The 17541-nt window shown below is 32.3% G+C and overlaps 2 protein-coding genes across 2 annotated transcripts in view; one reads left to right on the forward strand and one right to left on the reverse strand.

Moving 5' to 3' along the window:
• Positions 1-17541, reverse strand: part of LOC130452864 (AMMECR1-like protein) — a 336472-nt gene that overhangs the window by 218492 nt on the left and 100439 nt on the right. The window lies entirely within an intron of this gene.
• Positions 7395-16681, forward strand: LOC130452863 (circadian clock-controlled protein daywake-like). Its single transcript, XM_056792344.1, has 5 exons — positions 7395-7504; positions 9753-9981; positions 10987-11120; positions 13099-13251; positions 16480-16681. Exons 1-5 carry the CDS (start codon positions 7426-7428, stop codon positions 16626-16628), a joined length of 744 nt encoding a protein of 247 aa, XP_056648322.1. The 5' UTR covers positions 7395-7425; the 3' UTR covers positions 16629-16681.

Consider the following 17541-nt stretch of genomic DNA (forward strand, 5'->3'; position numbering starts at 1 on the left):
TTATAAAATTACATCTAAACAGAAAAACTTAAATTTCTTTTGAATATTTATATCGTTCAATTATAACATAACTTTATGGTTCCAGATAAATTATATTGTATCATTCAAAACAATTTCTTGGTATGATACATGTTTACGCACTGCATCAATGTTTTCTGGTACAAAATCCGATTTTGGACGACTTCCGCAAAATTCTTTCTCTGACGAAGTGTAAGCACGATTGAATTCGGAATAGTCGAAGCGAGTTGGACGTTACTCCTCCTCCTCCTCTTTCCATCATCCTCCAAAGGATGATTTTATATTTGATTCAGTAGTTGTTTCCACGCTTGCCTATCCTCTATAATCTTTTCGGCAGGGTGCAGTCTCATATTTATTAAGGGGTTTGTTTGGTCTACCCATCTAGTTGGAGATATGCCTCTTGGGAGTTTGCCTTTCCAATATTCTCCAAAGAATGAAGTGACACCTTTTATATTTGATTCAGCAGTTGTTTCCATGCTTGCCTATCTTGTACAATCTTTTCGGTACGATGCAGTCTCATATTTATTAAGGGTTTTGTTTGGTCTGCCCATCTGCTTCTTGGGCGCTTATTGCGGTTTATTCTGGTTAGCAGCATGCGGACGTTCTGAAGGTCCCAGAGTAAGCACAGTCGATTCTAACTTTTGCGTTGTTTTTCTGATAGTTGCGCACCATTTGAACAATTTTTTACGTTTCCATTTCCTCTATTATGGTCCAAATATATCTCAAGTTAACTTTATCTAACGCTTTTTGATAATCTACAAAACAGAGATAGAGTGCAATATTAAATTCTCTAGCCTTTTCAATAAGTTGTCTAATACTTGATATTTTTCCCTAGTTTCTTTTCCTGACACAAAACCTGCTTTCTCCTCTAAATGCTTTGGCAAAAGAAATGGTTTTAGACGGTTATGTAAGATATGCAGGAAGATCTTACTAGCGTGAGAGATTAGAAAAACTGTTCCGTAGTTGGTGAACTCCAAGGGCGAACCTTTTTTGAATATTGGAATAAACAGCGATTCTCCTCAATCTTCATGCATTGATCGTTATACTGCTGGTTTAATCTACGTCGAAAGTCATAGAAAACAACTTAAATAGCAATCATATACATTCTTGGTACTTTTACCATTAAAAACATCAAACTTTATGATGGCAATGTCCGATTTGACATATTCAGATCAGAGCTACTGTATCTCAAACTTAATTTACTTAAGCTATTACTACTATTACTTACTATTTATTTGATCAACGAGCTTTTATAACAATTTTTTTTCACTTATTGAAAATTATCACAAACTGAATGCTGGAAACACTGAATAAGTTGCGATGGGTCATTTACGCTGTTAGAGAAGAAGAATCTCCGATTAATGAGTCTTCTGTCAGATTTACCAAGCGACTTTTGTCAACCAATCTAATTAGTCCTATTTATTGTGGTCTATAACTTAATTCGTGCGGTTTTTTTTTCTAAATTTGAACGTTTATTTAAGAAAAACATATACAATAGCATTATTCAAAATATTGCTCATCTGAAGCTATGTCTTTTCCCATCTTTCTGGTAATTTGTGTATCCCATCCCAAAAGAATTGCGACGGCTTGGCAGCCAAAAATGAATCAAGCCAATTTTTAAAATCTTGCTCTGATGTAAACCATTTTCCAGTGAGGGCGCTCTGCATCAACCGAAACAAATGGTAGTCAGAAGGGGCAAGGTCTGGGCTATAAGGCGGGTGAGGTGAAAATTCTCATCCACTGTTTTCCAAATAGTTCTTAACCGGAATAACAACGTGGGGCCGAGAGTTGTCATGATAGAAAATTATTGCCTCATGTCTGATCGCATATTCCGGGCATTTTTTGGCTATTGCTCTCTTCAAATGGATTAATTGTGTTAGGTGGCGTTTTCAATAGATGGTTTCACCCGGATTTAGCAGCTCATAATACAACACACCCTTCTGATCCCACCAAATAGAGAGCATTATCTTCTCGCTATGGATATTCGGCATCGCTGTTGAATTGGCTGGTTGGCTGGATTTGACATGATATTTTGCTCTTGGGATTGCCGTAAGGGATCAATTTTTCATCACCAGTAACAATCCGATGCAAAAATGACATATGAGACGTTCCAGCAGCATTTCGGACATGCAAAACCGCCTTTCGATGTCTCTCGGCTTGAGTTCATTGGAACCCAATTTCCTTGCTTTTGAATATATCCAGCTGCTTGGAATGGCTGCTTGAGTAACATCCAAAGATTCTGCGAGCTCTTTTTGTGTTTGGCAACAATCTTCATCGATTGATGCTTCCAGTTCTTTATCTTCAAACTTTTTTGGTCGCCCAGGACGTTCATCGTCTTCCAAGCCAAAAACACAACTTTTAAATCGTGCAAACCACTTTTGGCACGTTCGCTCAGCTAGAGAATGTTCACCATAAACTTCCACCAAAATACGATGACTTTCGGTAGCATTTTTTTATATTAGAGTAATGAAGAAGAACCTTCCACAAAAACACTTTTTCAGGAACAAAATTCGACATATTTGAGTGAAAAAAAATGATTGCTGTTAACGCCTCAAATGATTCAATTTCAATCACATTATTTTTAAAGAAAAGTTATTCAATTTTAGACAGTGATTTCAGCAATCATATCAATACAACATCTAGAAAACCAAAATGAAAGTAATTTCTCACATAACTAAAGATTTTTCGAAAGTCATTTTACAATCCATACGTTTATTTCTTTTTTATAAATGTTTTGGATCACGATAATTGAATCTAACTCATGACTTTCATTCTGTAATGTAGTTTCCCTGATGATGGGCAGAACACTTTCCGAAAACTGGGAATTATAGTTTAATAAAAAGTTCTTATTTCCCAATTTGCTAGGAAGTGATCCGATTCCGTGGTATCAATCCGCCTATTACACACACAACGAATCATCCTTTTTCTTGGTTGATTCCAAGACCTCAATCTATCTACTTCTTGGATTTTTACCGAGGAAATATGCTTACCATCGAGAGCCTGGACTTTTTGGCACACGTGCGTAGTATATTATTTGAGTGAAGCAAATGAAGAAGATGTTTTTAATTTGCCGGTAATATCTGGTTATCGTCCCTTGTGTTTAGACAGTTTAGAAGCTTCTCTAATAATCCTAGACTTGAAGGAGGAGAGCTGGGTGATGGTTTTGGTTCTATTGAAATGAAAAATTCTCCTTGACTCTGACGGAAATACGTCGATTTGTCTGGTCCATATAAAAACAGAGGCAATCTGAACAGGGGATTTCATACACTCCATGGTGTTTATTGGATATTTTATCTCTTTGTTAAGCCCCAAAATAATAATATTATATCATTGTAATGATGTGCAATCTTCTCAATTGAATTAAGCATTAACACTGAGCTATCAGCGACATTAAATATATTTGTTGTATATCTGTTAACGTACCATGGTTTTTGAAACAATTAATAAATTGAATTAGCTTCTAAAAGAATTTGACTCAAATCTGTGATATTTGTGATATTGTCCAGCTTTTACATTTTCTTTTCTACTTTAATCGCATGATTAACTGCTTTTTTCGATATTGCAGGCTTCAAATTATTCACAGCCTTCAAAAACAATTGTTTAACATTCCTCATTTTGAAAGAATTCTGAGAAAGTGGAATTTTCCGCCATTAAAAATTTCATTTGTTATAAACAAAAAAACGAAGACATAAAAAGGGAGTCTCCGTTTTTTAGCTATATTTGCAAAAATATAGAAGATAGATGAAATTTGAAAAAAGATCCTAGAAGAAGAGGAAATTTCAGTGAAAAAAGTCCCGCCAGTCAAAACATGCAATAGAAAATAATTTTTTTATAACATTTAATATTAATTTGAAGATCTGAATAAATTATAGTGTCATCTAGATACTTGAAGAAATGTAGTTCCAAAAAAAAATTATTAACCCTATTTTTGTTTAAGTTATTTAATTGTTCAAAAATATTAAAATAGTCTATTTGTTTATAAAAAATTTTAATCAATAAGCTTTAAAATTTTTTAGCCAGGTTACTAAACAAAATTAAAAATTAGGGTATTCTTTCCTTAATAACATTGTGCCGATTTTTCCATTTTTGATAAATTTAAAAAATGATTATAAACAAATGGAAAAACTTTTATAAACTTTTATGACGGAATCTTGCTCAGTATCTATATAAAAACAGGTTACAAAAGAAAAAAAACTATTGACCCATTTTTTTAAATATTTATAAGAGATTTTATGAAAACTCAAGTACAACAACTCAATACGAACAATTAATTTATTAACAATTAAATAACTTAAACAAAAATAGGGTTAAATTTTTTTTGGGAGGACTACATTCCTTCAAATGTCTAAATGACACTATAATTTATTCAAATTAATATTGAATGTTATAAAAAAATTATTTTGTAATGCATGCTTTGCCTGGCGGCGACGCTTGAACACCGAAACGGCCGCGCGGAGCACAATTTTCAACGTTAAATTAGAATTATAAATAATGGAACTACGACTCCGGAAAATGGGACTTTTTTTACTAAAATTTCCTCTTCTTTTATGATCTTTTTTTTAAATTTCATCTATCTTCTATATTTTTGAAAATATAGCTAAAAAACGCAGACTCCCCTTTTGTGTTTTCGTTTTTTGTTTACAACAAATGAAATTTTTAATGACGGAAAATTTCACTTTCTCAGAATTAAATTCTAAATCCAATACACTAATCATCATATTATATATAGACTATCAAACTTCTTACTTCATCATCATAATATGGTGGTGATCTACCCACGATCTTCTACAATTTCATAAATTCCATCTTGTTTCAATTTCTATGGGAAGCACCAAGAATACATTTTTTTTCTCACATAACCGCGATGGAATATTCTTTTATTCAGCCAAATCCCATCGAATTACCGATGTATTTATTTCGATATCTTCGAAGCTTGTAAAGGGTTTTCCAATAAGAGGTGTTATTTTGAACAGCCCGCTATTTCGGTAAATGTCACTTTTGAAGCTGTCATTTTTTGACATTTGACAAGTAGAAACTACGCCATTAATGAAAATGGAACGATACACGCTTCAACAACGCATTGAAATTATTAAAATTCACTATAAAAATGGTGAAAGTTTGGCAGAGACGGTTCGTAAAACTAAAACAAACCCAGGTTTGTCCATTCCTCGTCGTTCTTTAGAATTAGCCATTCCACAAACGTCATTACACCGTATTTTGCAAAGACTTGGGTCTTCTTAATGCCTATAAAGTTCAGTTAACACAAGAGCTCAAGCCGGCCGATCATCAACAACGTCGTCTTTGCTGATTTTATCCTTAAAATGCATGAAAATGATCCGGAATTTCATCGAAAAATCATCTGATGAGGCGCATTTCCACCTTGGTGGTTACGTCAATAAACAAAACTGTCGAATCTGGGGCTCAGAAAAACCCAAGAGCTATTGTTGAAAATCCTCTCCATCCTCAACGCGTGACTGTTTGGTGCGGTTTATGGTCTGGCGGTGTCATTGGACCTTACTTTTTCGAAAATGAGGCTGGAGCAACAGTTACGGTGAATGGATTGCGCTATCGAGAGATGATTAATGATTTTTTATGGCCGGAATTGAATGGTATTGATTTGTACAACGTTTACTTTCAACAAGACGGCGCTACGTGCCTCAGAAGCAACGAAACCATCGATCTTTTACGGGAAAAATTTCCAGACCCTGTTATCTCTCGAAGTGGTGATCACAATTGGCCACCGAGATCTTGTGATTTAACTCCTTGCGACTTTTTCCTTTAGGGCATCGTGAAAGATAAGGTCTACGCCAACAGTCCAGCATTAATTCAAGACCTCAAAGATGGAATTCGTGAGGCTATCGAGGACATAGGGCAGCCGCTTTGCAATTTGGTTACGGAAAATTTCATGAAAAGCGCAGTCGTGGCGGCCATTTGGCTGATGTTGTGTTCCATTATTAACGGCATACCTTCCTCTTTATAATGAAATAAACATCCTATCATTTATCTCAAAAAATGGCATTTTTCTTTGAATATCAAAATAACATCTCTTTTTGGAAAACCCGCTACAAGCCGTTTCCGAGATAATTGAGGCGTTCCATACATAAAACTCGCTCTGTATATTTCTTCCTTGCTTTCTCATTTCTCTTATAATCCTCAGATAATTTCTTCTCCATACTACAATATTGTTTCTTTCTATTAAATAAACTTTCTGGGATGCTTTTTCCAGTAACATATTTCTTTTAAAAGTTGTCATAATATGCTTCAACTCCGATTAGTGTAATCCTTATCATCGCAGCTCTGAAAATTTCTGTATACGTCTGTCCGAACCATCTAAGGCCGACCGACCGCTTTCCTCGGATCTTCTACTGCAACTTTCTCTTCTTGATTGTTGTAAGAACTTACCCATTTGCTGTAGGACCTCTATGTTTGTCTTATGTTAAGTCCAAGATATCCACAGTATTCGCCTGTAGGCGTACATTTCTAGCGCATCAATTTTCTTCTTTGTGGTAGAAAGATGTAACAGCTAGACATTCTGGTCCGGAGTTCCAGGCTGAGACTACGGTTTCCTAGAAGTGTCCTCATGTTGTTCAGAGTTTTCCGCTTCTTGCTCAAATCTTGATCTAATTTAGAGTTTTTGGTCGCATCGCTGGTTGACGAGCGTGCCCAAATATCTTAGAGATGACACTTGTTCAATGATATCTCCTTGGTGTCTTATGGTGGCGTTTCTTTGTATTTTTGAGAATACCAATAGTTTTGTCTTGAACGTATTCATATAAAGGCCGAATTACTCGTTATATCCCACGGTATCATCTGCGTAACGGAGATTGTTTATAATATTTCCATTGATCTTGATGCCTGCAATTGTATTATCGAGGGCTTCGCTGAATACTGTCTCATAATAGAGGTTAAACAGTAGAGGAGACAATACACATCCTTGTCGCACGCCTCGATGGATACCCGGTATGGACAAGAGGCAGAGGCAAAAAATACCTGGAGAAACCAAATTGAAGAAGATACCAGAGCACTAGAAATAATAGACTGGGGGAGTAATCCACCCAAATAAAGGGATATGTAGGGGCCCCAAACGCTGGCCATAATCCAAGGGATTAAACAGCAAGATGATGATGAATTAGATTATTATTAATATTTCCAGTGAATATTTAATGAATAGCTTGTATTATAAGTACAAACTAATAATTTTAATTTAAATAAAAATAATCAGTGTATCACGAACCATCAAAATTCTATAAATTTAATTAATTCATTGGGTTTAGAGAAAAAAATTATTTATAAAATAAAGAAGCGTAAATTACCTTGTTGAAGCGGAAACTAGGGAGATATATAAAGGAAATTGTTAGAAATACTTTTCATTTCTCAAAGTTCTCGTTAACTGTAGCCTGTAATAAAATGTGGACAACCTTGATCGTAATTTTTGTTTTTGGAACGACCAGTGGACTTGTTTCAGCTTCGGAGCCAAAAAATTTACGTACGTACTATCTTTTTTTTAAATATCCAAAATATAACGTTTATTAATTAATAATAAATAAAAATTTGTGTACATTCTAATTAATTAGATTAATACGAAAAAATTGTTCAATTTGACAAAACTCATCAACGTCGTCTTGCTGGTTTCCATTAGTACTTAAATTTATATTTCACAAAAAATTCGATTGCAGAAACCGTTTTTTATAAGTAAAAGAATTCATTAAAAATTGCTGCACACTTTTTTAATAACTTTATACTAACTACAAACAATATTAATATTAACAAAACAAGAAAAGTCACTTTCGTGAAATTATTGAAGTAGGGCTTACAAAAGCGTGCCGAGACGAGCCAATCTTCGCAGTTATCTTTGTTTATACGAGGTTGTTACAGAGCTGTGACCATTGGAATTAATAAGTGTTCACTTACCAGGTGATTCAATTTTGTGCGCTTTAAGAAACTAAAGAGGAAAATTTTAAGTTCTTTATTTGGTTGATCTTAATAAAAAGTTAATAATGTGTGTCACAAATTGAAATAAATTCATTCAAAACAAAGAATCAACATTTGCGATATGCACCTTAAAATAATTGAAACCCACCCTTTCTTGAAAAGAGTCATCACTGGTGAAAAATGAGTCCTGAAGAGAAACATCAATTGACGATCAATTCTGATGTTTACTGGATGAAGAAATCGAAAAAAACGTCCAGAATTGTAAAATTGGAAAGGTTTAGTGTTCCACCATGATAATGTAAGGCCTCACACATATTTGACAACTATTGGAGCTTGGTTGGAAAGAGATGCCACATCCCTTTTACAGCCCTGATCTGGCACCATCTGATCACCATTTATTTCGAAGTTTGCAGAATTCTCTTAACGGTCAACCTTTTACAAATAACGATGACTTTCAATCGTATCTGGTTCAGTTTTTTGCTGATAAGAATCAGAAATTTTATGAGCGAGGAATCATGAAGCTGAAAGAAAGATGGCAAAAGTTCATTGAGCAAAATGGAAAGTATATATTTGATTAAAAACTATTCTATTTTATTTTATACTAAAAACCGAAATTGATTTGTCGCTAAAATAATAGGTTGGGTATTATTAGAAGAACCAAAAGTTGAAAATTTTAACCTTTAATTATATAGGAACTGAATATAAAAGTGCCCGCCGAAATAGTTTTTTCTGTTGGAGGTGGTTCATTCGAAAAATTTAGTGAATCTATTTTTTATCGATAAATAATTTTAATTTTAGATCTCTTTCGAATTGAAATTGTTTTTTAAAACAAGTGTGTATCCATTCCGGTCTTTTCAGAATATAAATTGACATTGACAATATAAATAATTATATTTTTGGATAGAATATCTAAAACATGAATATGTAAATTAAATTTCGTTAAAACCACATTGATTTTTCATTGCAGTTTTATTTTTTTTAACATCAAATGTGACCTTCGAATCTATTTTCCAAATACTGCGATGTCTGTCCTATGTAGACAGCGTCACAATTAATACGAGGTACTTGATATCTAATAGAACTTCTTTTGATTTTGGGTGCTTCAAATTTAAGTTAAATAAAATATGTGGATAATGTATTATGTCCTTATGACCTATACTAATATCATAACCATTAATATAATTCCATAGTTGTTTGGAAAGTCCTTGTACAAATGGTAAGAAAAAATGTTTTATGTTTTGATGTTGTATTCTTTAATTTATTATATTTTCCAATGTTATTTATCCTTTTTTCAGGATAATTATTTTCTTGTAATGCAGTTTTGTCTATTTCAGTATTCACGCATCTAAATTCATCTGATAGATGGATAGATCTATCATAATAATCACTGATCTTTTTTGTATAGTATGACTTAAATTATTATGTGAATATCTTAAAAATTGAGTTGATTTTATATATCATTCTGTTTGACAAATTTCACTTTTAATTTCACATAAATTTAAGAGTTTATACAAAACAATTCTCAATTAATCAGGTATGAATACATAAGGATTCAAAAGTTCGAATTATACATTAGAGTGCTCTTTTTCGTTTTTCTGGTACAATTCCACAATTAGAATGTCCATAAACTGTATACATTATTGTGAATATTGTTAATAACACAAAAGTTTCTTTCGATCATCGTAGAAATAGAATAATATGGAAAATTCACTTAGTTTTTGATCAACTTAATCAAAAATTGAAAGCAGAGTTTTGTATTATACTAAATATTATCTTTCAATAGCTTTTAATTTTTATTTTAGCGCCTTATTTAACCCCTTGCAAGAAAGATGCACCCGATTTTGATGCGTGTTGTTTATCATCGGCACGAGCAGGTTTACCCAGTATAGTTAATGGAGATAAGGAATATGGTATTCCAAATTTCAAACCCTTGAAAGTTGAAAAAGTAGAGATTAATACTGCAACTTTGAAAGTCTTGATCGAGGATATGGATCTGTGGGGATTGGATGAAGCTGATATAAAAGATTTTAAGTATGTTGCACATAAATTAATAGCCAAATGGACGTTATATAACTCAGAGTGACGGTTCGTAATAAAAAAGTCCACAAAACTTGTCGTTGTCTTTATCAAATTTTTATTAATTTCGTCTACTTTCATGCTGAAATGTTGACACAAAAAAAAATATAAATCACCAAGCAATACTGTACTTCATTTTTATTTGCAATTCTTTAATTCCGAAAGATATGAAAACTCAAACAAATTATTACTTGAATTAAGGAATGCTTCGGAGCTCAGGATCTCTACTACCAATACAAGTGCCAATTCAGCTCCAGTGATACTGTTTTCGTCAATATAGACATAAACTCTAATCAAATCCGTCTAAATCACCTCCAAACACGCCATGTGATTCGTACCAACGAATTGAACAATCCCTTTGCCAAAGATACCCTTCCAACCTACGAAGACCTTCCCAAAAATCATCTCGCATTCCCCTATCACCATTAAGTCAAACCATCTCGTCGATCGTCAGTGCTGTAGGTTTTCTTGTTACCTGGTAAACCGGTTCACCAGCCAAAGATACCATCAGGCAAAACTTCAGCTCTGTATTTCCTATATCAAGCCCAAACCTAATAAATCGTTTCCCACGAATGAATAATATCCTAATCACAAAGAATCGAATGCACCTCTAATATGATCGCTTGAATCATATTATACTCAAAGAAGTAACGGACTTCAATTAACAGAGGATTAATGCATTACGTACTATTGAAAGCTGGGTTGAAACTTGTGGAGGGTGTGAGTTTTTTTTGTTTTTCCAAACTGCTTCACTATGTCACTTGGTCAATGATTTTGTGGTATCATCATATTCAATTGAATAATCATTTTACGCTCATACATCAAACCATGATGTTTTTTTCTACTAAATCAACGTCATACAATACATTAACCTGATTATTTCGTAGCAATTTGATGAAAAAAATCAATTATCATCATTATTCGTCATTATGTAGTATAATTAAATACACTTGTTTTCAGAATGGACTTGACAAACAACGAAGTAAGAATCGACTTCCATTGTCCTCAAATTAAAATCTTGGGAAAATATAAAATGGATGGTAAAATTAATTTACTCACATTGAATGGAAGCGGTGATGTCAACATAACCCTAGGTAAGGTTTTTCCACAGTTTTCCTTAAATTGGTTTGAAATATGAATTGATGGTTATTCAGAGAAAGTTTAAAAGGTTTGGTCACAAATCAAATTTCTAAACGCAACCATAGTATTTGACATTTTACAATATGTCGATAGATACCTCGGACAGAAAGTGCTTCCTTGTAAATGACTATTACTGCTACGTTCGCGAGTATTTTTACAACAAGATGAAACTTCAAATGTGTTTATAAAGCATCACATTACCCACAGATTTCTATCACAACCCAGGAGCCATAATTTTAAAGGTTTACAATTTCGGATACGTCTGGCCTTTGCGATGACCATAAATAAATCGCAAGGCCAATCGTTGGAAGTTTGCGGAATCAACTTGGAGTTTCCATGTTTCGCGCATGGACGTCGCGTGTTCACAATTCGGAAAACAGTCATCTTTGTTTATTTACGCACCACAAAATAAGACAAAAAATATGGTTTAACAGAAAGCTTTAAATTGGTTAACAGGTATCATAACTGTGTGTGTCTGTCAATATCAAATTGAAACCTTATAGGTAGCCAGTATTTTAGGAAAACTCTGTTCATTTTCTTTGTTTAAGTTTATTTTATACAAAATTTTAGGTCTTTATTTATCGATTGAAGGCGGATCAGCTAATACAAGATATATTTGTTTGTCATTATTGAGTTTGAAATTTTAATATGATGCAACTGCTCGGCTGGAAGTTAATCGATCATTGTTGATTATACAGCTGTAGTAAAAGTAGTTGTGCTGTATGTTGATTATGAGTTGACTGCAGTAAGCCAGTCAATATTGGACTCATATATTTGACAACTGCGCTCTCGATTTGAGATTATTACGAAAGAAGTTTTTTTCTTTCTTGGTGTTGAAATTACTGTAATTAAATAGAAACATTGTGATCAACCAATCGGCCTAAATTTATTTAATTCAATATGGACGGTATGCAAACCAGTACTTAAAATTATGGAGAAATTGGAGTTCTAGAGGTACTCGTTAAGTCTACCGACGCAGACGTGGTCAGAATCAAAAGAATTAATCGCTACCTGGCGGGTACGGTCGACTTTGAGTTTGTGTACAGTTGTAAGCCCAATTGATGCCGATTTTGCCTTCAAGAGTGGAGTGATCGTTAATTTTCAGGTGCAGCTATCACTTGGTTCAGCCGTCATCAAAAATTAGTTGCTGATTCTACCTGTGAATCAGAAATTGTCAAAGCAAATATTTATTCAAAAGAGACCATTTGGATTTCTCGGATGGATGTTCAAAGAGCTGATCGGACTTTCTCAAAATTGACAATGAAACTACCAGAAGGCTCACTGAATACCCAAAAATTTGAGTCTTCTTTGAGACAGTATCATCTATGCAAATAAGAGAAAGTTTTAAGAATCCTGACGACTCTACGGTTATTTTTGGAGCGGCTGTCTGCAGATTTATACAGCACGTTTTACATATTTTATGATTGACAATTGTATAATTGTCTATTTTGTTCTTTCTTGCATTCTTATTAGGATATAAAAACAGTAACTAATTCAACTAGCATACCCGACGAATGTCAAACTACCAAGAACTCAGTATTCGTGTACCAGAGATAATTAATTAAAAAAATGAAAGTAAGTAATTTGATACGTTGATGGAACTTCAAGAGTCTCTTGAACACTTGGAATCACTTATTAACAGATCCTATTGGTTCCCATTAGGATTGGTCTGTGTATAGCCTTGCTTAAGTACTAAATCTTATCGTATACAATAAAAACTATAAATTCTGGTAGTTAAGTAAATAAGGGACACTTTGTATAACTTAACTATATGAATGGCTCCCAACAGTATTGGTGAGATAATTCGCTAGCTATAACGTGGTTTTTATAAACTTGAAACAGTTTGGTAATAAATTTTATTTTACTGAGCTTCGTTCAATTAAAACTTGTTATCAAATAAAAACTAGACTAAGAAAAGTTTTTTCATTTCAGAACAACCAGATATCAGTTTCTCTATCAACTACAAACTGATTAAAAAAGGAGATTTTGATTACATGCAAATGCAAGATAGCAAAAACATAAGCTATAATATTCAAAAGTTATATATTAATTTCGAAAATTTATTTAACGGAAATGAACAGCTTGGTAAGTGTAGTTTTTTGGAATCAATTATTATTTGAAAATTTAATTGGTTATTCCTGTTGATACTAATCACGCTTCAACTGGAAACGATTCTTTTATTTCTTTCGGCAAAAATAATAAGAATTTTTTAATAGAATAATAATAAGCGAGAGTTAAATTAAAATTCGTCTGAAATGAAAAGGGTATTTGAATAAAAATATATTATGTCCTTTTCTTTTTTTAGGATATGATTTTAAAGTTTTATTACTAGAAAAGCGTCTAAATTTTGTACCATCTCATCGGTGGTCTGCTTGGAAGTTTTTCTTTGGTTGATAAAACTTCTCCGAAAATTTTATAGCTATCATTTGAAGGCAATAAAATGCCTTAACTTTGACAGGCTGCTACAACGACAACATCAATTTATCGCAACTTTTAGCGAAACGGTGAGATTGATGATAAAAATACCTTAGACAAAAATTGTAGATCATGAAATTATCTACAAAAAACGTATTAATACTTTTTTCTACGAACTACTGTTTCTGAGATATAATGATTCAAAAAGTTGTTGTATTTAATGGTTTCGCCAAGACGTGTTGTGAGTATTTGTAAGAAATTTCTGTTGACTGGTTGGAACTGCCATAAGTTCATCAAATAAATTATCGAAGGTGTTGCTAAAATTCAGCTTTGATATTTCTCGTGCAATTATTATAGCCATTAAATAAATCTGAAACAAAACTTTTACAACTTTTTTAATCGTTATATCTCAGAAACGGTGGCTCGTAGGAAAAAAAGTATTGATACGTTTTTTGTAAGTAATTTTATGATCTACAATTTTTGTCGCAAGTATTTTTATTATAAAACTTACCGTTTCGCTGAAAATTGCGAAAAACTCATTTTTTTGACCTTTGACTTTGAATAAAATTTTTTCCATACACAGAAATTATGGGGAACATTCAAATTTTATTTTCAATTGTATATTGAACAATTTTACTGATTTTCGGCTTGATCGGAATTTATGTAGCTTCTATCTTATTTATTGGTCTAATTTGACCGGACCATTACTTGATCTAACCCATAAAAAAGATGAAAATTTCTGGTTAGAATAAAATAATTATCTACCTCTTCAAACTATTCTTTATAGACCTGTTATTAAATTATGTTCCTCAAGTTTCAATTTGTTCAAAATATCTTCTCGCAAATAAAACTACAATATGCTTTTGAAACTTAAAGAAAGCGTCAAAAGGAAGGGACATGTCAACCAACAAACATCAAATCAAAATAAACACTTATCAAAAAGTCAAAAATTCTATTTTTTATTTATTATTTTCAGTATAAAATTCTCGTACTGAAGCTCCCATGAGTTTGAATTAATCTCTCTGAATTATTACCCAGTTCCAAATTTTTTACGGATATTAGCTCCTCAAGAAAATTTGAATTAAATGTAATAATTTTGGTTATCTGTTAATCAACCATTCTGTCATGATGAAGATTTTACTTTTGAAAATGTTTTTTTAAAAAAAATTTATAGTTACAAAAACACAATTTACAATTTGACAATTTTACAAGCGAATGATTTTAATTAATGTTACGATTTAATTAGCAAGATTCATTATTTTGTATGTTTATAATATTCATGCTAATAAAATGCTGACAGTTGTTTACGTAATTTAATCTTTATGAGTTTTACTTTTTAGAATGTTCTGGATTTTTCTTCACATAACTCTCCAGTCTTTTTTTTACCTCGTAATCTATTTCGAGAATTTATCTTTATCCGTTGTTCTGTTATCATTTGTAGTATTCTTATATTTGCTGTACACGAAGAAATTTTTTTTACTGCTGTTTCATTGTTCTTATTTCTTCATCTTAAGGTCATGAATCTCCCAGATTTTTTAGGTTATAGCATTTATAACATATGGTTATTCCTACATACGATGTCATCAATAATCTTTATAGATTTATTCATCGTCATCACCAAACATATATTAGGAGAGCCGAAAATTTCGTAAGTGAGTCCTTGGTACCTACCAACCACGAAATGGGAACTAGCTATTCCAGTTAAAGTGATAGCAGACATTTTGAAAAACTCAAAAAAAAACTGTATTTCTCAACTCTTGAACCCGAATATGAATTTAAAAAATGAAATTACAAAATATTAATCATAAAAAATTTAAGAAATTGATTCTAAATATTATCAAAACATGGAAAATTTATATTTCTATCTCTATATTCTGTTCATACTTCAGTATCATCTTCATCATGATAGTGAATTTCATCATCTGCTTCTTCAGTTTCTGTGAAATAAAATTGAAGTTAGCAAATCGAGCCTTTATTTGAAGTCAATTTTTTAAACATATATAATTACCTTGAGAATTCTCAATTGAGTCGCTGACTAAACTGGCAATTGATCTCCCTCAAATCAGTTAAACACATAGGAGTTAGTAATTATTTAGTTTAGGTTGCATACGCCCGATGTAGCCGGTTAGGTTAGTAACACTGACCGAGACTTGTCAAACAGATGCAAACACAATAAAAATAAAGATCATTTTGAAAAAGTTTCTTTTGAATTCATTCTAGCCATCCAAGAAAGAAATTTACACGTGTAAATAAACGATTATTGTTAGAAATTGATTTGTGTCATTACATTAATCGTAATTAATTATAGTTAACGTTGCTAAAAGATAGTCTAAATGTTCAACAGACCCTCCCCCGCCCCTAATCCTCTTCAGCATCAAGTATTTGCAAAATATCAACTTTCAATATAGTTTCCAATGTTTAAACCTCAAAAACTATATGAAGGAATTATTTTTCAGTAATAAACACTGTATCACATACTAAAATTTCAAGGAAATCGGACGTATGCAACCTAAACTAAATAATTACCAAGGAGTTTTCATTCTTCATTCAACCACACTCATGTGGGGTCAACGTTGTTGGTTGTTTTTGAGAATAATTCCTTCAAATGTTTGAAACATAATGAGCTCTGGAAAACTGTTGATATAACTCGCTTTTACAAGGAGGTTTAGAACTTGCGTCGTTAGAGAGCAAAAAAAGGAACATTGAGCTAGAAAAAATAGAACAGCAGTATATGAGTAGTAAGGAATCATTTCTTTGTGTTACTCAAAATTTGGGAAATCCTGATAACATTCAGAGAATCAGTGGAAAAAATCAAAATCTATCCTTGAAATAAGTGGACATGATATTTATCTTATCTAATCTAAATTTTATTCATTTTATTGATTGCAATGTTTTTAGGTAAAACAACAAACGATTTTTTGAATAAGGAATGGAAATCCCTTATTGAAGACTTAAATCCAACCATCAAAACCACAATAAACACAATTGCAGTTTCTATTATCAACGGTGTTACAGCAAAAATTCCTTATCAAAATTTGTTTTTGTGATTGTTAGATTTCTTATGCCTTGTTCGAATAAATATTATTAACTTTTTCTGAAACATTCTCTAATTTTAGAGCAACTGGTAGAGAACAGAAATTTATTGAGAATATTCTGTTTTCTGATGTTTTTTAATAGTGAGAAGCTCGTTTCCAAAACGTACCAAATCCAAAAATAACAATCATTGTATTTTGTGTTGTCTATCTGAGGTTTCCTTTACACAATCAAAACGTCATTTGGGATCAAAATTATATACAGTTCTTTGAAAATAATAGAGCTGAAATCAATTTTGTGCCAAAATGTACGACATTCGAATATGTTTTGACCAATTAGCTATATTTATCCAGTCATGTGACCTATTTGAATAAACAAACATAACCTCATTCTTCAAGTAGCGTATCTGTCACTTATTTATTATTATATCTGTACGTAATTTCAAAAATGACGGACAGTGTTTAGGAAGAAGAGTTCAATTCACTTCAAATCCAAAAAAGCGGAAAACAAATAAAAGTAAATGTAAAAAGAATGTTGCTAAGAAAAACCAGTACGAATGCATGTCATGGAAAGAACGAAGTGTATTTTGCTTACATGATGATAAATTATAAAACCAACTACAGCTGCTGATATACGTAATTTCCATTATCTACACCCCTTTGAAAATAATAGAGCTGAAATCGATTTTGTGCCAAATAGTGTTCTATAGAGAAAGTAAGAAATATGTTCCAACCAATAAACGACATTTATACAATCATGTGACCTATTTGAATAAACAAACATAACCTCATTTTTCAAGTACCGTCTCTGTCACTTATTTATTATTATATAATCTATATATAATTGTTTGAAAAATAACTGACAGTGTTGAAGAAGAGTTTTGTTAAGAAGTTCAATATACTTCAAATCATAGAAAGTTGAAAACTG

Source organism: Diorhabda sublineata, chromosome 2 (assembly GCF_026230105.1).
Source record: "Diorhabda sublineata isolate icDioSubl1.1 chromosome 2, icDioSubl1.1, whole genome shotgun sequence".
Taxonomy (NCBI): Eukaryota; Metazoa; Arthropoda; class Insecta; order Coleoptera; family Chrysomelidae; genus Diorhabda; species Diorhabda sublineata.

Coding starts and splice junctions, on each gene's coding strand:
- LOC130452863 (XM_056792344.1), top strand. CDS start 7,426: ATGTGGACAACCTTGATCGTAATTTTTGTTTTTGGAACGACCAGTGGA. Junction 7,505..9,752: donor TTCGGAGCCAAAAAATTTAC/GTACGTACTATC, acceptor TTTTTATTTTAG/CGCCTTATTTAACCCCTTGC. Junction 9,982..10,986: donor GCTGATATAAAAGATTTTAA/GTATGTTGCACA, acceptor ACTTGTTTTCAG/AATGGACTTGACAAACAACG.